Source organism: Bactrocera dorsalis, chromosome 2, assembly GCF_023373825.1.
Source record: "Bactrocera dorsalis isolate Fly_Bdor chromosome 2, ASM2337382v1, whole genome shotgun sequence".
Lineage (NCBI taxonomy): Eukaryota > Metazoa > Arthropoda > Insecta > Diptera > Tephritidae > Bactrocera > Bactrocera dorsalis.
The window spans coordinates 10,528,010-10,546,560 of NC_064304.1; the positions used below are offsets into that span (position 1 = coordinate 10,528,010).

At 32.4% G+C, this 18,551-nt stretch overlaps 2 protein-coding genes across 4 annotated transcripts; both read right to left on the reverse strand.

Moving 5' to 3' along the window:
* Positions 1 to 3,549: 3,549 nt before the first annotated feature.
* Positions 3,550 to 10,478, reverse strand: LOC105223657 (protein Skeletor, isoforms B/C). Its single transcript, XM_011201429.4, has 9 exons — positions 9,386 to 10,478; positions 6,371 to 6,444; positions 6,147 to 6,295; positions 5,721 to 6,068; positions 5,238 to 5,655; positions 5,045 to 5,180; positions 4,765 to 4,987; positions 4,538 to 4,694; positions 3,550 to 4,461 (listed from the first exon to the last, which is right to left on the reverse strand). Exons 1-9 carry the CDS (start codon positions 9,558 to 9,560, stop codon positions 3,967 to 3,969), a joined length of 2,175 nt encoding a protein of 724 aa, XP_011199731.2. The 5' UTR covers positions 9,561 to 10,478; the 3' UTR covers positions 3,550 to 3,966.
* A 1,839-nt stretch (positions 10,479 to 12,317) lies between these two features.
* Positions 12,318 to 18,551, reverse strand: LOC105223658 (protein fem-1 homolog C). 3 transcript variants are annotated; one of them, XM_011201431.4, is made up of 9 exons: positions 18,346 to 18,551; positions 17,975 to 18,272; positions 16,651 to 16,973; positions 16,378 to 16,558; positions 16,132 to 16,307; positions 15,648 to 15,743; positions 14,797 to 15,551; positions 14,578 to 14,703; positions 12,318 to 13,497 (listed from the first exon to the last, which is right to left on the reverse strand). In XM_011201431.4, exons 2-9 carry the CDS (start codon positions 18,187 to 18,189, stop codon positions 13,273 to 13,275), a joined length of 2,097 nt encoding a protein of 698 aa, XP_011199733.1. In that variant the 5' UTR covers positions 18,190 to 18,272; positions 18,346 to 18,551; the 3' UTR covers positions 12,318 to 13,272. The 3 variants fall into 3 exon arrangements, with proteins under 3 accessions (XP_011199733.1, XP_029405076.1, XP_049303123.1); XM_029549216.2 differs by having other exon boundaries at positions 17,975 to 18,235; positions 18,346 to 18,545; XM_049447166.1 differs by having other exon boundaries at positions 17,975 to 18,551.

Here is an 18,551-nt window from a genome sequence, read left to right on the forward strand (position 1 = left end):
TTATATGTGTCGAGATTTATTTTACGATTGTCCGAAAAGAATTTCTTTAAGCTTTTTTTGCTTACTGCTATATCCAGTTTGGATAGTTATTGTGTGCTTAAAGTGGAACCACTGAGAATTGGTAATTACGTGCTCTTAAAATAAACCTTTTTTAAATTACATTTTAATTTTTTAATTTTTTTTTTCTATTTCTATTTATGTGTGTTTTTTTTTTGCTTTGTTTTCGATGGAAACGGGGTGAGACCCTCGAAATAACAGTAAAATTCGGGTATAATCCCGGTATATTTCGGGTTGTTGTAATAAAAATGCCTGGTATTTATATGTAGTCAAATACCAAATCCAGCGTTAAGCTATATATGGAAATAATATACTACTTACATAAGTACCACAGCAGCAACATGAAATATTTTTTCAATTGAATTTCATTTATAAGAGGTATTTCGATTTTCTAGGGAGTTTACTTCTAAATATTGGCTAATATTTATGTGTAAAATAGTAAATGTGTTGACAGAAAACTAAACCATTTTATTACCATTTTCGAAAAATATGTATTTCAATTAAAATGCATAAATAACTGTTAGTTGATTCCAAAGTCTTTAATTCACATTTTTTCATAGTGTGCCGAAATGCTCTTCCACAAACCACAAAATGGAAATAGAAAAATTTGTGTAATCATAAGTTGGCAAAGGTGTTGAATTTGTTTGTATGTATTTTTGTAACAATATTTTTTTGGTTTTTGCTGATAATTTGTCTCATTATTAATAACTACTAATTCACATTTTTGAGAATTGAAAATGTTTTCTGTTTTTTTTTCTATAAAATCTGCAACTATTGTTTTAAACATTTTTATTGTTTAAACTCTTCATGTTATGAATATTCAGTATAGCAGCTGCAGGAATACTAATTATGCATGTGCATCTATAAACCGTATATACAAGATATTTAGCTATAGTATGTATGTATATGTATTATTCTAAATATTAAATTATCATGTTATATACAGATGTATACATTATTGTATGTATATACGAAAAAAGCAAATATATGGTATAATTAGAAACATATACATTATATATAATTTACTCAAAAATGCAGTGCTTCTCAATTTATAAGGTATGTGTATGTATGTATGTAAGTAAAACGTTAACGAAAGAATGCAGTTCAGTTATCAGTTTATATAAAATATATAAAAAAAAACATAAAAAAGAAAAATTAAAAAAAAAAAACTATAATAGAATAATTAATTGACAACTATTGCATCTGCACACAACAACAAGCATAATAAAATGAAACAAGACTTGTTAGATAAGTCGTAAGGCCATGAACAAGAAACATTGAAAATATTTTTGCAGCACCAAAACATTTGAACGCGCTAAAAAACAGAGCCAGCATTATTAATAATTAAGTATTTAGAAAACAACAAATAATAAAGAAAATTGCAAACAAAATTTATATTATAATTCATAAAATGTTATGATGCTGAAAATCACAATAAAGTGCGAATGTTATTAACATTAATACTATTGTCAGTTTATATTCGAAAAAGGGGGCCTTCTAATAAGATAGTTAGTGCCTGGTGGGGAAATAATATATATGGGTTTCTCTAGAAAAATCACTTTACCAATTTAGATGGTAAGGTCAACTAAAAAGTATTCATTGACTGTTGCGATAAATTCAATTGCTAAATAATCATTAAGCGTTTAAAACAACAACAGATTACGATACAGCTGTCTTTACTTAACAATTCACACAAAGTGCAGAGAGATTAATATTTTTCATTTATGAAGAATTATAAACCTTATAATGCTGTAATAACCTTCAAAAGTACATTTCTTATAGCATAAAAAGGTATAAACAGCTCTCCATATTGATTTTAATCGGTCTGTTTGTATGGCATCTACATGCTGTAGTAATTCGAACTGAACAATTTCTTCGGCTATTGTACTGTTGCCTTGGACAATAATCCGAGTCAAATTTCCTGCAGATATCTTGTCAAATGAAAAAGATTTCCATACAAGAACATATGCAAAATTTCAGATCGATATCTCAAAAATTGAGGGAATAGTGCGCAAATATATAGATAGACGGACCGACGGATATGCTAAATCCAAACAGCTCATCATGTTTATGTGACTTTGTGGTAAACTTAATAAAGCCTGTTTAGGGTATAAAAATATGGGATAGGAATGAAATATTTATAAGGTCATATTATATTTGAATTATTAGTTGAAATTTGTTATATTAATGTACTTACGTGTGTTCTATATATTACAAATTGACTCCTAACAAACTCCACATTATCAAAATTATTTTCTCTTGAATATAGCCGCCATTTACTTTTTCATTCAATATTTTTATTAATCACACGCAATGCACTTTTATATTCTTTTAAAATTTGCACATATTATAACACATTTTTACTTGTTTTATATTTGAATAACCGCAATAAGCTTTTGAGATTACAATATAAAAAATAAAAATGGCAACTAATAGCGACTTGCACTGTAACTACTCGTTACTACTTAGCTTCATTTCACAGGATAACTTTTCAGAACGACAAAATTTTTTTAATTTATAGAGCATTTCATTATTCGCACTAAATATTCCAATTTTTATACAGAACAAAAATATTTAAAATCCATTTGTTTAAAAAATATAATAAAATAATAAGTTAGTAATTAGCATCCGCACAGCTTAAGGAGAAATGTAATTGAAAAGAAAACGAGAAACGGAAATAGGGTTGCAGGTGAACAAGAAAATATTTATGTTTAGAGTGTTATAAAAATGGTTAAATATCATTCGGTTTTAAGTTAATAAAACTGCTTATTTTTTACCTCGAAAAATTTATTGAAGATTTAATTAGTATTTTAATAATATTTATATATTACAAATAATATTAATATACATTATGCATGTATATAATTTAAGTGCAACCTTGCATCTGTGGCCAATATGCTTTTCGTTAGTTTCCGCTATTTTCATCTAGTTAGTCGCCAATATAAAACTGTTAGTTAAGAAATTTCAATTACAACGAAATCAGATAAATTACAGAAAAAAATCTTTGCTTGTTTAATTTACTCCACTGAATTTCTTATTCGCTATAAATGTTATTAATTAAGCGTTCAATTTGTGAGTAAATGCAAATTAGGTAGGAAGTGGTTTTTGGGCGAGCTAGGCTCGAAAGTGTTGATAGAAATTGTAATTCAGAAAAATTGTCTATTCATGTTTTAGATCGCACTGTGTAACATTTTCGTTACTTTCCGCCATTGTAAACGAGTTATAACATCTGTTAAAATGCGCCAGTAATAAAATTGAATTAATTTATGGTGTAAACTAACATCGTATAATTTAAAAGTGTGGTTCTGAAAATAAAGTGTTTACAAAATTAGAGAGTAATAGTGGTATTGTCACATTGTGAAGTGTGCAAATGCATAAATGAGTGAGAAATGCGAATATAAACGTTATAACCTTTTACAATCCTTTGCTGGAATATATTTTCTGGTAAGTTACTTTTATTTTTTTTTGACAGTGTCTTCTTCATAAATTATACAATTACCTACTATTTATTGTCAAACAGAAAAATATATATCTTTTCATAGTCAATAGTTCATTTATTTACATAGAAATGCGCTAAACTACAATACATTGTGACTTTTACAATAAGACCCTGCGAAATGGTTGAAGTACGAGTATTTATACAAACTTAACGTGACTATCGGATCGGTGCGTATGCTTTTAAGTACATATATAAAAACATGCATTTATAATCACGCGAATATGTATGGGTTGCTGTCTTTATGCATAATGAGTGAAATTATTAAATAAATTGAAATCAGTCAGTTATTTAATGTGAAAAGGCATTTAATTTTTATGTTGCACTACTAACTCGTTTAAAAACTGCTCTTTTCGGAGAGTTTTACATGAAGCGCAGGAGCATATTTGTGCTTTTTTCTTCTTTTTCAATCATTAATCACATATTAATTTAATGAGAATTTGCACACACAATAATAACAGTCCCAAATGACAGGGAAATGTAACGCCATTTTGTAGTGCCCCATTTCGTATATTTGTAAAACTGTCAATAATATGAATTTTCCAACCCATGTTGGCATGTGTGAAACTATTATAATACACAGTATCGGGCCATGTAATATTCGGCGTGATTTCCAAAATGGCGGGCTCTTCATTGGGACAAATACTAATCAGTGAACGATTGAATTTCTTGAAACTAGGAAAATTATCATCCAAACGACGATCATAGCTGAGCGGATATTTGGAAAGGCATAATGGACCGGCCGCAGTGGGTTTGGGGCGACCGCGGCGTGTAAATTCAACACCGGCAAGTACACGGATTTCACTTTGCTTTGCATCGCTAAGACGATCGAAGCCACCATGCGGTTCATCAGTTATAACCATTGGATGATAATGTTCTGGCGAATGTGGATTGTTACCACCGCGTACCTGTTAAATACGATAATTGTTATATACTCGTATATATTCTTCACTTTATAATAATTTATTTCAAAACAGCAAATACCTTGAAGGCGTATGTAAGACCACGCTTCAAATAGAGCTCAGGTGTCATATAACCGTTAATGTACCAAGCAAGACCACTAGATACGTGCCCAGTAATACCTTGGTAGCCACGCAGACCGCCCGAGGGTCCAAGATATGCATTAAAAGTGCGCAGGGTACTGAAAGTGTACAAAAAAAATACCATCGAATTTTTTTTAACAATATACACAGTTACAATGTAGTACTCACGGATCATGTAAGCGCACACGTTCCCACATCTGTATGGGTGTCTCGGGTGCCTTTGTAAAGCTGAAACAATCATTTATCGGCTCAGTTGTATTGAAATCGATGAGTATATCACTTTTGGGATATACAAAGTGAAATGCCGGTTCCGAATTAGAATCCAATTCTCCTAAGGCCCACACCACATAATTACTTTTGTCTAGACGTATTTCTTTATCGCCCGGATCCGCTAATAATAAATTATAAATTTTGTAATTTTAAATTGTCATAATTGGAGAGTACTCACATGATATCAGAGTTCGCCGAAAAGTAATTGTATTTATACCGTCTTTACGGCTATAAGTATTAAGCTGAAAACTGTCCAAACCGCCCACTACATCATCGCGACAGACACCCTTATTTTGACCCAACACTTGCACGCACTAAAATGTTAGAATAATTAAAACAATTTTTGTATTATTGGTACATTATTCTATTACCGGCGCCAAAGATGTAATATTGTAGTCTACGGAGTAGCCGCGTATATCGTCGATATACGCCACAACCACATCGGCGCCAATCATTTGACTTGACGTATCTGAACCGGATATACCAAAAGACATGTAATCATTCTTTTCCACCTGACCGGATAGCTGTAATGTTATTTGTGGGCCAAATACCTCCCAGGAGACTTGCAAATTCTTATGCAATTGCCGACAATTTGGCAGCGAGAATTCATAGGGCGTTATCTTCACTAACGATGGTGGTACATTTAGATTGTCGGCTATTAAAACATGTCCGAAATTCTCATTATCAGCTAAATCGTATATGCTAATCCAATCGATGTCAAAAATCGTCTTATCACCGGGTAACTCTAGCGTAATAGTCTCTTTCTCATATTTCCGTATCGGATCCAAGCTACAAAAAATATAGAAAAGTTTTTAGTCTATTATGTAATATCGCATTTTACTACAAATACTCACTATCCCATTTCGTCGGGTATCTTGCTGCCGCGACTAGACGGTTGTGCACCCACACCGGTCCAAAAGAACGTACGCTTACCCAGTCCATCGTAAGTGAAATCCTTAATGCGTATCGTCTTAGAGTCGAGCATCTCGAGAGCACTGCTGCTGACATTGTGACTGCGGCGAGAGAAAGTACCGCCGGCTTGTGCACGTGGCGGTTCGAATTCTTCCGGTATATAAACATCTCCGAAGTTATTCTGATTGTTGAGATCGTAAACGGCTAACCATTTGATTTCGGTTATTTTCTTTCGATCGGGCAGTGATAGCGTGAAATCCTTATTATGATAACGATCTAGTATGTTAGTTCTGAGAATATTAAAAAAAAAAAAACAAATCAATTAAATTGGAACAGTGCTTAGGCTTATTGATCAATTTAATACGTACTTGCCATATTCATCTGGCACAATGAAACCCTGTGGACCGGGACGATTGGAAGCGCCAGCCCAAAAGAATGTATCAGCGCCATTGCCATCGTAATTGAAACCGATTATGAGAAAGGTGTACTCATTAACGGCATACACATCGCCTGACACCTTGAAAGTTTAATGAGAATAATTTTAATCAAAAATGCACAGTTAGGTGAGGCGGTTTTTGTTCATTTCACTCACCTGGTGATGATATGAATTAATTTTGCCTAAATATTTTCCACGGTATGGACCATCCTCTTCATCTTCAATGGCCACTGAAAATTTAATAATTCGTATAAATAATAGACATATATTTCTAATATATTTTTATGTAATAAGAAAATTATTTCATTGATATGCCGTCACTTTCTAATATCATCCTAAATGTAGGCAACATTTTTCATATTCAAAATAATACTCAAACGATCGCTCTGGATACCATTCGCAAAAATCGGCCGCCAAACTTCTTTCAATTCAAAATTACAATTAAAGACCAGGAACTCACAGCTGGGTCTCGAAACAAATATTTCGGTATCAGAATGTATTTGTTTTCGCTGCGCAATTTTTCTATATTCAAGATTATTCGGTATGAAAAGTAAAAAATAGTAGGGAAACAAATCTTTTAAAAGTCGTAGTTTACCGAGTGACCGAATAGTATTTCGGCACATACTAAGTGTGACAACCTTAAAAGGTTAAAAGTTTACCAAAGGGCGGTTTTTAAAAAATATGAATTTTACCCAAAGATTTAGTCTTTTTTGCCCTCCTGAAATTCAAAAACCCATGTGGAGGCCATTATATGGAGAAGAAATTGGATATTGATCGGATCATTGCCCTCGGAGTAATCAGTATGAGAATCTGGTTCTATCGAGCGTACTGTGTGAAAGTGTGGCTTCAGGCCTGAAACAACTACAGCTGACCAGATATTCATCATCCACCAAATCTTGGAAAATACCCGTGAAAAGATGATCAACACGCGCCACCTCTTCGTCGATTTCAAAGCTGCTTTCGACAGCACGAAAAGGAGCTGCCTGTATGCCGCGGTATCTGACTTTGGTATCCCCGCAAAACTAATACGGCTGTGTAAACTGACGTTGAGCAGCACCAAAAACTCCGTCAGGATTGGGAAGAACCTCGAAAAATGACTGGCGCATTGTTGTAACGTAAACGCGGCTATTAAACCGCGTAAGCGATGTCTGCCCCAGTATAGAAGAAGAAGAATCAAAATGTAAGTTTAAGAAAAAAATTATTAAAAATCCACTTTAGAAGGCTCTTATCCCACATTTTTTTGATAAACCGATTTAAAATTGTATTTTGTTATTTTTCAAAATCATAACCTACAAATACATATGTAAAAAAAAATATTTTTCTTTTTACAAATTTCACACCAATCCTTCATTATTATTCAATTAAAAGTTTTGAATTATAAAATAGATTATCAAATTTTCCTTAAAATTCTGGCATTGACATTGAAATTTAACGCATTTTATTAGTTTTTAATTACAACATTTTGGTGTACAAATTAAATTTTAAATTCGAAAATTTGAAAATAATTTCAAAAACTCAATTTTCAATTCCAAAATTTAAAATAATTTCAAAAATTCAAAATCAAGCTCAAATTAATTTTGAAAATCGGCATTGAAAAGTTGAATTTAAATTTTGAAACTCAAAATCGGCATTAAAACTGTGAATTTTAATTTTTAAACTCAAAATCAGCATTAAAAATTGATGAAATGCAAATAATTTACACTTAAATTTAGCGACCACTGCCATGGAGCTCTAACATAGCTGAAACTGGTTGAAAAGTAAGTACGAAAAATTTAGAATTTTGAAATTTTTTTTATCCGCTATCCGATATTTGGGATAACAATTATTTTTTTCCATTCCGATATTTAGTATACAAAGTTTGAAAATTATTTAATTAAAATTTTCGCCATTACACAAAAAAAATTAATTTAAATGTTATTTCAATACTTTTTTAATGCATTATTTGCAAAGCTTTTTGAGAAAATATGAAACTTGTGATTAACATATTTTTTTTTTAATATTACTATTACTTTTTTCCATTCCGATATTTCGAATAAAAAATTTGAAAATTATTTTATTTAAGATATACCGCACTACTATTATATGCAACGCTTTTGAGGTTAGAAAATTTATAAAATATTGATTTCATTAAACATTTACGCCTACTACGAACTAAAATTACATACCAGATGTTTTAAAGTGCACATATTTTTAGCACATACTGTACGAAGGTGAGGAAACAAGCAAGCTGAGCGGCCTTTGTTAAAGTAACAAACAAACAGGCACACAAATACGCCAAATATACCATTCTTTGGCATGACTCATGCTTGTTTTCTTTTTTTCGAATAAACACAAAAATAAGCGTAATATTATTTTTTCCGTTTGTTGGTCGCAATTTAATTTTGGTGAAGGGCTTGTACAAAATTACAAAGTCAGCGCTGCCATTTCTCCAGTAAATGCCTTTGAAATGAAAAGAGTTAAGACACAAACTTGTAAAGTGCTCACGGAAATTCATAATTAAAGCGCTCTGCATTTATTTACTTCTACCTTTTTTTGTAACTATGTATGTATGTCTCTATGTATTTTTCAGCATGCATACATGCATATACACTGCGTGTGTTTTCCCCTTTGTTTGTAAAATTCTTATTACTTAATGCCACTTATTTACAATATTTTTCCAGCAGTTCGCTAAATGTTTTATTTTTTATTTATATTTTTTTCATATTTATTTATATTTTTTCATGTTTTTTTATATTTTTTCATATTTTTTTTTATATTTTTTTTAATTTTAATTTTTTTTGTTTTCATTGTTTCTAAATCTGCACGTATCTATTTAAAGCCATAAGCATTTAAGACATACGTATGTATATATGTCTGTATGTAGTATGTGCATTCGCACATGTCTGCCGAACAACTTATTCGTTCCACGCCACCAGTTTCACAGGTTTTGCTTTGAAAGTGAATTGGAATTTCGCTATTGTTACAGTTACCACACTTTCTTAGCAGCTTAGACACTAACTCTAGCGAAAATCAAATAAACACGACCAAATGAAACTTAAATGCATAGCATTACACACACACACGCACACATATTGGCACACTCGCATAAACAGACATGGCTGCTGGTTCATTTTAATTCAGTTGTAATGTTTTTTGCAACTTTTCCTTTTGTCTTTGTTTTTGTATACTTACGGCTGCAGTGCAGCAAACACGCTGCCAGCAGTAGGACTGTCAGCCAAATTTTCTCATTTAAGCGCAAATTTCCGCGGCGATCATTCGCTTTGTCACTGCAAATTTGATGACTGCGTGGCCGTACCGCTTTGCAGTCGTCACAATTTCCGCTTTTGCGCGCTGCCAATGAACACATATCACCGCCGTAGCAAACCGCTCACTGAATTTCGTTTAAATTGGTGTTTATATTTTTGAAATTTTCGCGTTTTACTCGCAAAACCAAATAAAATTAAATAAAATAAAGGAAAACAAAATTAATTAAAATTGTTAACCACACATACTTTGACGCTATGATTCACTTTCACATAGACACGCATCCGTACATACATATGTATGTATTAACTGCATGAGCGTTTAACGTAGCAAACACAAGGTAATAAAGCGTACGCTATGATTGACGCCAACACCAACACTCAAACATTGCCGCTGTCCACACGAACGCTTAGCCGCCCAACAGCGCCCAAAACCTGTGTATATAATGTAGCAATGTCAGCGACGCATGCGCGCTGCTTGGCACTGTATACGGCGTGTAGCCTTCGTTTGTATATGCGTACGCAGTGTTACAGTAAAAAAAAAAAAACGAAATACTGTCTGTGTTTATAGGTTTCACCACTGTTTTCCGTGTATTAGCGACAATGCTTTTGACTCACAACCTCGTCAATGTTTCCGCAACGACTGATTGTCCAATATTTGGGCTTTTTCACTTCAACCTGTTGAGTGCAAGAAGTCGCTGAGCGTAGGTTTGGTGAGAGCTTTCATAATACAAGTATAACGTTTAACAAACGTGCTGCAGTTTACTCAACGAATCCATAAATGCGTGCGCTGAACAACTAAGCGACGCGCTCAATTAAAAATAAAAAGTTCATAAAATGATTTTGGCATATGTGTGTTATTATTATTGTAATTATAACCTGAACAGGGCATATTAAGTTTGCCACAGCATTTGTAAGAAGTTCCCAGTGGCGGTTTTACAGATTTGTCGCCTGCAGTCTTTTCAATTTCGGCCTCTACTGACCACCGAAATTCGATACATTTGATTACAAGGCATTTGGCAATTTTCCATGTAAAGGCGTTAAGTACTTAGTATAATGTCCGTAGTACTATAGATTTGAAATTATGTTTTGTGTCTCTTAAAATTTGCCGTCGTAGACTACATTCGCTCAGCCTACAGATTAATCCGCCACTGCAAGTCCCATAGTTTTTGAGATATCGTTCTGTCATTTTGCAGGCGTGTTTTGCTTCTCAAGAAGCTGCTCATATGGCGTAACCGCTGATGGCGGACCACTACAGCATATAGCTGTCATACGAGCTAATGCAACAAAATCAAGTCCTTGTATGGAATAGTTTTTTATTTGACAAGATATCTTCACAAAATTCGACATGGATTATTGTTCTAGACAACACTACAATATCCGAATTAATTGTTCAGATCGGTCCACTACAGCATATAGCTGTCGTACAAGCTAATCCAACAAAACCGTGTCCTTATATGGAAAATTTTTTTATTGGACAAGATATTTTCACAAAATTCGACATGGAGTATTGTCCAAGACAAGGGAACAAACCCCGATTTTTTTTTAGATCAGTCCACTACAGCATATAACCGCGATACAAACTGATCTATCAAAATCAAGTCTTTGTGTGGTTAAATTTTTTTTATTTATTTATAACTATAACCGTTAGACATATGCTGTCGCGGCATTTTTTAGATAATTATTTGTTCTGCACATTCGTAGTAGTTTACGTTGTTGTATAATCAATAGTTTTCGCAGCGCAGGCTATATAAGGAATTTTTTAGGTAATTTTTTCACGCCTTGGATTACCGTTTTTCCCCTTTAGTAAGGATTCCTAACATTTTTGAAAATATAATATAGCCTATATTTACCGAGAATAGAGTATATTTTCCCAACCGAGAAAGAATTTTTCAAATCCGTCAAGTATTTTCGGAGCATATTCAATACAAAGAAAAAAAGGTCAAATTCTTCTTTTTATAATATTAGTATACAGAGTTTGTCCGGAAAGTTATAATACTGATTTTGGGTTCAACAAGACATCGCAGCCGATTGGAAATTGCCCATCGACTCACACCGCCTTTCTTGTGATACCTAGCCGGCATCCCCGCAGCCGCCCTACTGCCCAGATGTGGAACCTCGGACTTATTTTTGTTTTCTTGCATGAAAAGGCCAATGAAAGACAAACATTTTGTGACGACAGAGGGGATCCAATCAGCATGCACCTCGGCTCTCAAGGCTAATCCGGGGTATGCCTTCCGTGACGCCTTCAATGCTTGGAAAATTCGCTGGCAGCGCTGCATCGACGTAGAAGGAGCCTCTTTTGAAAGTTGTTAAAGAATTGTAACGATTGGTTCAATACATTTTTTTAATTTGACTCACTCCTATTACTTACCGGACAATAATTATTTAATTTAAGGCTTCCTTCGTGCAACAAATGGTTAGCTCCTGTTCGGTACACAAGATTTTGGTTGTTGTAGCGGCAGAAAACATTCTTCAAGTAATTACGAGGAATGCTGCTGAATTGGCCCGACTCCGTTTCGTTTATTTATACCCGACTGTCGTGTGAATGGTCTTTTTTAGTCTTCCCTTTATACTTAGTATTCCATTAACTGATACAGTTACAAAGTGCTACCAGCAACATATAAAACCAATTATTTTGTTGGCAAAAGAGATAAGCAATTTTGTGAAAAAATAAATATTAAAAAATACAAAAATCGTATGAAATTTTTAAGCCTCCGCTTGGTGTTCATAAACTGCAACACACGCAAGTGCCAAAATTACTTCAAACAATAATTTTTGTTCATCAATATTTATATTTATTTATAGGTTTATAAATGTATATGTATGCATGTATTTAGTATATATATTAAAAGATATATCATGTTGTACGTATGTATGTATTCTCATTTATAGTATTGTATATTAAAAGATACTGTGTATATGCATGTATGTAGTTAAGTATGTAATGTAGTATTTTTTTATACTATTTATGTAACTATTTCTTATAAGCTCATGAGAGTCAAATATCATACATATACTCGTATACATATTCATATGTATGTATATATGTTTGTATAATATAACAGATTTTTATCGTATCGTATTATTCGTATGCTAAGTTCTATCGTTGAACTCAACAGATATAATTGTAAATAAATTGTTTTGTAATAAGTATTTTAGAACTCGAATTATTATATGTCAGTATGTATATATGTATATACTACAGTAGGGAAGTTCCACTACTTTGCGCTTACACTATTTGTTATGCAAGTTTTACATTTACAACTTAGGGGAAATTTCTGTCATGATAATTTAGGAATATAACCTTGTATAATGTATATGTGTGATCAGCTTATTCATGGGATTATTCATGACTATGTTCGAAAACAATAACCGAAAATTCGATCTAAATTTTTTTTTTTGGGGTAACTGCAATGCAAAGTTGCACACTTATATTTGTGTGCGCCGTTGTAGATTTTGTATTGATATGATGTCTTTTGAATGAGTAAATTAAAAAATAACGCGCACATTAAAATATCTGCAAATTGAGGTGTTAGGAAATTCGTGGCACAACGGCTTTTTAAAGTTTGTTAAACTAGTCAGTCTAAGAGATTATTGTTTTCGAACATTGACTGTGAGGTTTAGCATACATTCTTTTATTATTTTCTTTTTTTAATTTGGTCACTTATATTTCCATATTATTGAAGTCTGTATATATGCACATTTATGGTTTGTTAATATTATTATTTCTTTTTTATAATATTAGGTAGGTAAATACGTTTGAAAAATGTTTACATTCAAACATATGTATGCTTTTGGCATTTACGTATTTTTTCAAGGTTCATGTTGTCTGACAAATTGCTCGAGCAATTTCGGTAATTGATTGTGGTAAGGGATTTTATATTTACTTATTACAGTTGCAGCCATACACTTGAGATTCATGTAATTGATTAACGGTATTGTATTGATGGGATTGCTGGCGATTAAGTTAAATGGGCGTTCGTCTGATTTATTCGGTTGATCCAAGTCCGCACCCCTTTCCAATAATAAATGTATTATCTAAAGTAAAAAAGCAATGGAAACAATTATTTCAACTATAAGTGAATAGACAAGTGTAGATAGGATTTGTAAGCAAAAACAAGTCATAGTAGAATAAAGCCCATTGGAAAAGAAAGATAAAATAACAAAAATAAAAGGGAATATAATTTATAAGTAATCTGAGGTCGTGGAACGGTTTAACTCGATTTCAGGCAAAAAATGCAGGTTTGAATTTAGTGGGGTATTACTTCTTTTACATTTAAAAAAAAAACTTACTATGACGGTGTAAACATTTTTTAAACCATCGGAAAGTAGGGACTTCGACAAAGAAAAATCCTACCGACTTTAACCCTGCTTCGTCATTCTTCGTCAAAACGACGATGCGCGATTTTAAATTTACAGGTTTTCCTTATTTACTTTGTTCTGCTTTTCCGTACAACAATTAAAAATATATATGAATTTCGTTTCCTCTTAACTAAAAAATTAAATAAAGAGAATAATAAAATCCATTTTGGTTTATATTTGCTCCAGAAATTTTATATAACGTACGTTAAGGATGACGTTGCAGGATTAAAACAAAAACGGAACGATACGTGAGAATTTTCGTTTACAAATTTAAGCGTTTTTCGATTTTAAATCAAAATAAAGAGATAAAATTAAATTGTTTAAATATAAAATCGATTTTAAGTCAAAATAAAAAGAAAAAATAAATATTTTAAATAAAAAAAAATGTATTAAATAAATAAAAAAATAAATTGTAAAAAATAAAAAACCAAAAGCATGGTTATTTGAATTTTTCCCATAAATTTTGAGGTTACATGGAAAAAAGTGTGAATGCAAGAATTGTAGATCTTTTTATTACCTACAAATTTGACAAAATATTTTTATAGGACTCACAGTTTTGCGGGAAATCAAGATAACCCTGAAAAATTTTTAATTCAAATTCGCATTCCAAGTTCTTCTTTTCTGTTTTTTTTTATCTTATCTATCTATTCTAATGGGTTTCAACCTTCTCTAAATTATTTTCACTTTTCACGATTTTCAAAGACCTCTGCATTGGTCTATAATAGTAAAAAAAAAGAATTTTTTTATTTTACTCACTCTATTGCTATAATTATAGGGTTGTACGGCAACATGTAAGGCCGTTGATTTGGCCTCGTTTTTAGCATTCACATTCATACCGCAATCTAGTAATAGTTTAACAACCATATCGTTGGGAAATACAATCTGCATTAGAGCAAAAATATGTAAACATATATGAATATTTAAAAATTTTCGATTATTCTATTCAAATTTCAGTAAGAATACTCATCTACTTACGTTTAAGTGGTTCTCATCGCTTAAGTAACCGCTCTTGATGACATTCAAACGCGACACGCACAAATGCAGCAACGTATCGTAAGTGCATGCGCTACGCACCCTCGTATGCACCAAATCGTAGACAGCATAATAGACATCTTTTCTTTTGTCAGCTTTATCCGAAGTACCAATTAAAAGGTAAATCAAATGCGCTATGCATTTTAATATGCGATCGAAATTCTCTTGCTGTTTACGATACACCGGCCGTATCTGCAACAGCTGTTGTGCCTCGGCTACGGTACCACTTAGTAGGCGGAAAACACCAATTACATCTTCGAAAACTGGCAAATGTTCATCTTTTCCGGCATCATCCTCAAATTCTTCGCCAAAGAATTCACGTATGTCTACTTCGCGGTGTTCTAGCTCGACATTACGCAAATAACGTTCATGCAAATCGATCATTAGACGTACCAATGTTTGGGCGGCATAGCACGTATCGAAATGTAATATTGAGAAGTGCGTAACACGCACCTCTAGCAAGAGACGCCACAAATCGATACAGCGTTGTAGTTGCAGGGAGTCCGCATATGATGCGCCACGAAATGTTAAACGGAAGAGCATATCTTTGTGCGTTAAGCCAAGTATACGCTCACATATCAACAAACTTTGAATACGCATTGCATCCACATCGGTAGCAATATTGTCGAGCTCTTCAAGTGTTGTAAACTCAATGGCATTACCATAGGCTGGACGCAGTGGCACCATTGGTAGTTTTTCTACACACAATATAATAAAGATAATTTAAAAATAAATTATTTCTATTATTTTTAATTATAATAGTATGAATATATATAACGAGGGTGATTACTTACGAAGGTAGGGTGTATGTGAAGCGCGTATATGATGTGCCAATCGCCAATGAAGTATCGCCACTCTAGTTTCGTTATGTTCGTCCAAATATGTGGAGCCTATGATAAAAAAATTGAAAACAAGAAAAAAATAATATTCAATCGCTAAAAAAAAGGTGTATACTAAACAGGAAGAAAAATGTTTAATCCAAAAAAAGATTATTTTTAATAAAATGTCAACAAGATTTAAATCTTTTTGCCTTAATTATATTAAATTACTTTCAATTAAAGCGTTTCAATTAACAAAATGTATTTTTTCTATCGCTTTTCATTCCAGCTACTAATATGACAAATATTTTTTTATTTCTTATTCCATTTTTTTAAATTAAAAAATATATTATAAATTTTTTCAAAAATGTTTGGTATTAAAAATTAAAATTTCAAATTTTATTCAAAACAACCGAATTAAAAAATTCGCAACGCACATACTAAATATATTTTCGCTTACCGATCAGTTCGTGAGCCTCGGCCATGCGTTTAGGTGAGTACTCTAAATGTGTTTTCAAATAATCGAAAATTTGACTTGCTCCTTTAATGCAAGCGGTGCGCATGGCATCATCACCGTAGCGACTTTTCACATATGGATCGGCTCCATGTTCCAATAATAACTTGGTAGTTTCTAATCTGTTTATGTTATTCAAAATTAAAAAGAAACTCTTGTAAAAAAAGTAGTGCAAAATTCGACTTTACAAACCTATGTTCCTGTATGGCATAATGTAGGGCAGTCTTTTCTTGTATATCTTTGGCGTTGACATCAGCGCCTTTTTTCAATAAATATAAACATAATTGTGGTGATTGCACGGAATTGATCAGACATGTGCCACCGTTAATGTTGGGTTTTTGGATATCGGCGCCAGCCTCAACCAAATATTGTACTGTAATATCATATGTATTATTTTAACAGTTGATTCAATTAAATTCAGTTCGTAAATAATTATTTCATATTACATTATAACGGTACACTTACCGATCTCGACATGTGTCATAAAACAAGCGCTGCGCACCGGCGTTGAGCCTGAATCTGAGGTTGCATTTATATCACAGCCAATGCGTATTAAATATTTGACCATCGGCAATTTTCCAGACACTACAGCGCACCAAAGCGGCGTAACGTAATGAAAGGTATGATCTTCAGGTACCTCATATAAGCCGCGCTGTTCAATATCTGCTTCACATACCGTGACTAAGTATTCCGCAATCGGCACACAACCCCGTTTGCAGGCGATAAAGAGTGGAGCGCAACCATTTCGCATTTTCTTAACGACTTCCCGACGTATGTCACGACAGTAGCTAAAAATAAATATAAAAAAGTTCAATTTTATTGGAAAGAAATTACAATACCCTTCACAAATACAAACATTTCCATACAAAAAAAGAAGACGTTTATCGGTAAGTTTGTCGAAAGCTATATGCTATAGTCATAAGCACTGAACAATTTCTTAGAGAATTTCAGAGATTGCACCGAAGCCCTAAGCATTAATTCGAGTCAAATTCCGTTGACATATCTGATCAAATAAAAAAGTTTGATGGTTTTGATCGTTCAGTTTGAATGACGATTATATGCTTTATAGAAAAGGACTTTTTCATATCGATATCAGAGAATGATGGACTTAGCTAAATCGACTCAGTCCGTTAATAATTTCATAATAGTTTCTTTCTGGCTGTAACATACTTCGTAGCAGATATAAAGATACATAAAAATATATTATAATATATATATATATTTAATATTAAAACTTTGTTATACGTTATTCCAAAAGAAAAAAAAGCAAAATATTTAAAAAGAAACGCGAATTACATGAATTTCACCTCCAATACCATTCTCAAATTCTATCGGTAAATATTCAAATGCATTGCAGGTAATTTATGGCATTAAAATAATTTTTGTTTTTTATTTTAAAATTACATTCAATTATCATATGCATTTTTAAACATTCAGACAACAGTATTTTGTGGCCATGCCGAACACGTGCATGTATACACATATACATATATGTATATCTTTATAAATGTATATGTATGCATATATAAACCTTTTATATATAGATATACATATATAAGTTTTACAGATATGTATGCATATAGCATTAGCAGGTATGCAAGAATATAAGAAACGTTTTCAGGGACCTTAATACACAAAATGTTTTGTTTTTTATTTCAATTAATACATCTACAGCGAACCGTAATATTGCATTACCACCAAATATTTAACAGTTGTTAATGAAAGTGTTAGGGTTTTTTTTATAATTTTACTTCAGTATTGATTATTAATTAATGTCATATTTACGTACCTTTCAAGCTCATCGCGTATGCTTTTTGTTAAATTCGAGTCTTCCTTACACCGTTTACATTCCTCTATTAAGTCGTAGTTTAGTTTGGTGATTTTCCTCTGCATGCTGGGTACAATAAACGATAGCCATCCATTAACTCGGTCCACAGTATTTCCATCAGTCTTCGAATTTTGTCCCGTGGTGGCGCGTTCCGAATTCGCACTACCACTACTCATTACTGCGCCTAGTTTTCGGCCTCCAGCTGTTTCGTCTTTAAATAACCTTTATTTTTTTGTATATTTTATCGTTGGTGTAATTTCTGTTTCCACATCCAGAATTAATAGGAGGTATCTATATTTTTGTACACTCTTCCTTCAATTAAATCAATTTACCTTTTTTTCCTTCTCCTTACTTATAACTTGAAATTTTAAGTTTTTATAAGCTAATATTTGTTTTACTCGTATGCTTTCAAACTATTGCGCACTTTTTATGTTTAGGTTGCAAAACTCACTTCAATACTTTTAAATTTATGGTGTAAATAAAAATAGAATTGTTAAATTATTTGAGAGAAAAATTCGTTTGTTTTGCTTTTGTCTCG

Excerpts from the sequence above, each read along its gene's own strand:
- LOC105223657 (XM_011201429.4), bottom strand. The coding sequence starts at position 9,560 with ATGTGTTCATTGGCAGCGCGCAAAAGCGGAAATTGTGACGACTGCAAA. Across the intron at positions 6,296-6,370 it reads TTAATTCATATCATCACCAG|GTGTCAGGCGATGTGTATGC; the intron begins GTGAGTGAAATG and ends TAAACTTTCAAG. Across the intron at positions 4,695-4,764 it reads CGTGTGCGCTTACATGATCC|TACCCTGCGCACTTTTAATG; the intron begins GTGAGTACTACA and ends GTACACTTTCAG.
- LOC105223658 (XM_011201431.4), bottom strand. The coding sequence starts at position 18,189 with ATGAGTAGTGGTAGTGCGAATTCGGAACGCGCCACCACGGGACAAAAT. Across the intron at positions 16,974-17,974 it reads ATACGCGATGAGCTTGAAAG|CTACTGTCGTGACATACGTC; the intron begins GTACGTAAATAT and ends ATTTATTTTTAG. Across the intron at positions 15,744-16,131 it reads CGAGGCTCACGAACTGATCG|GCTCCACATATTTGGACGAA; the intron begins GTAAGCGAAAAT and ends TTTTTATCATAG.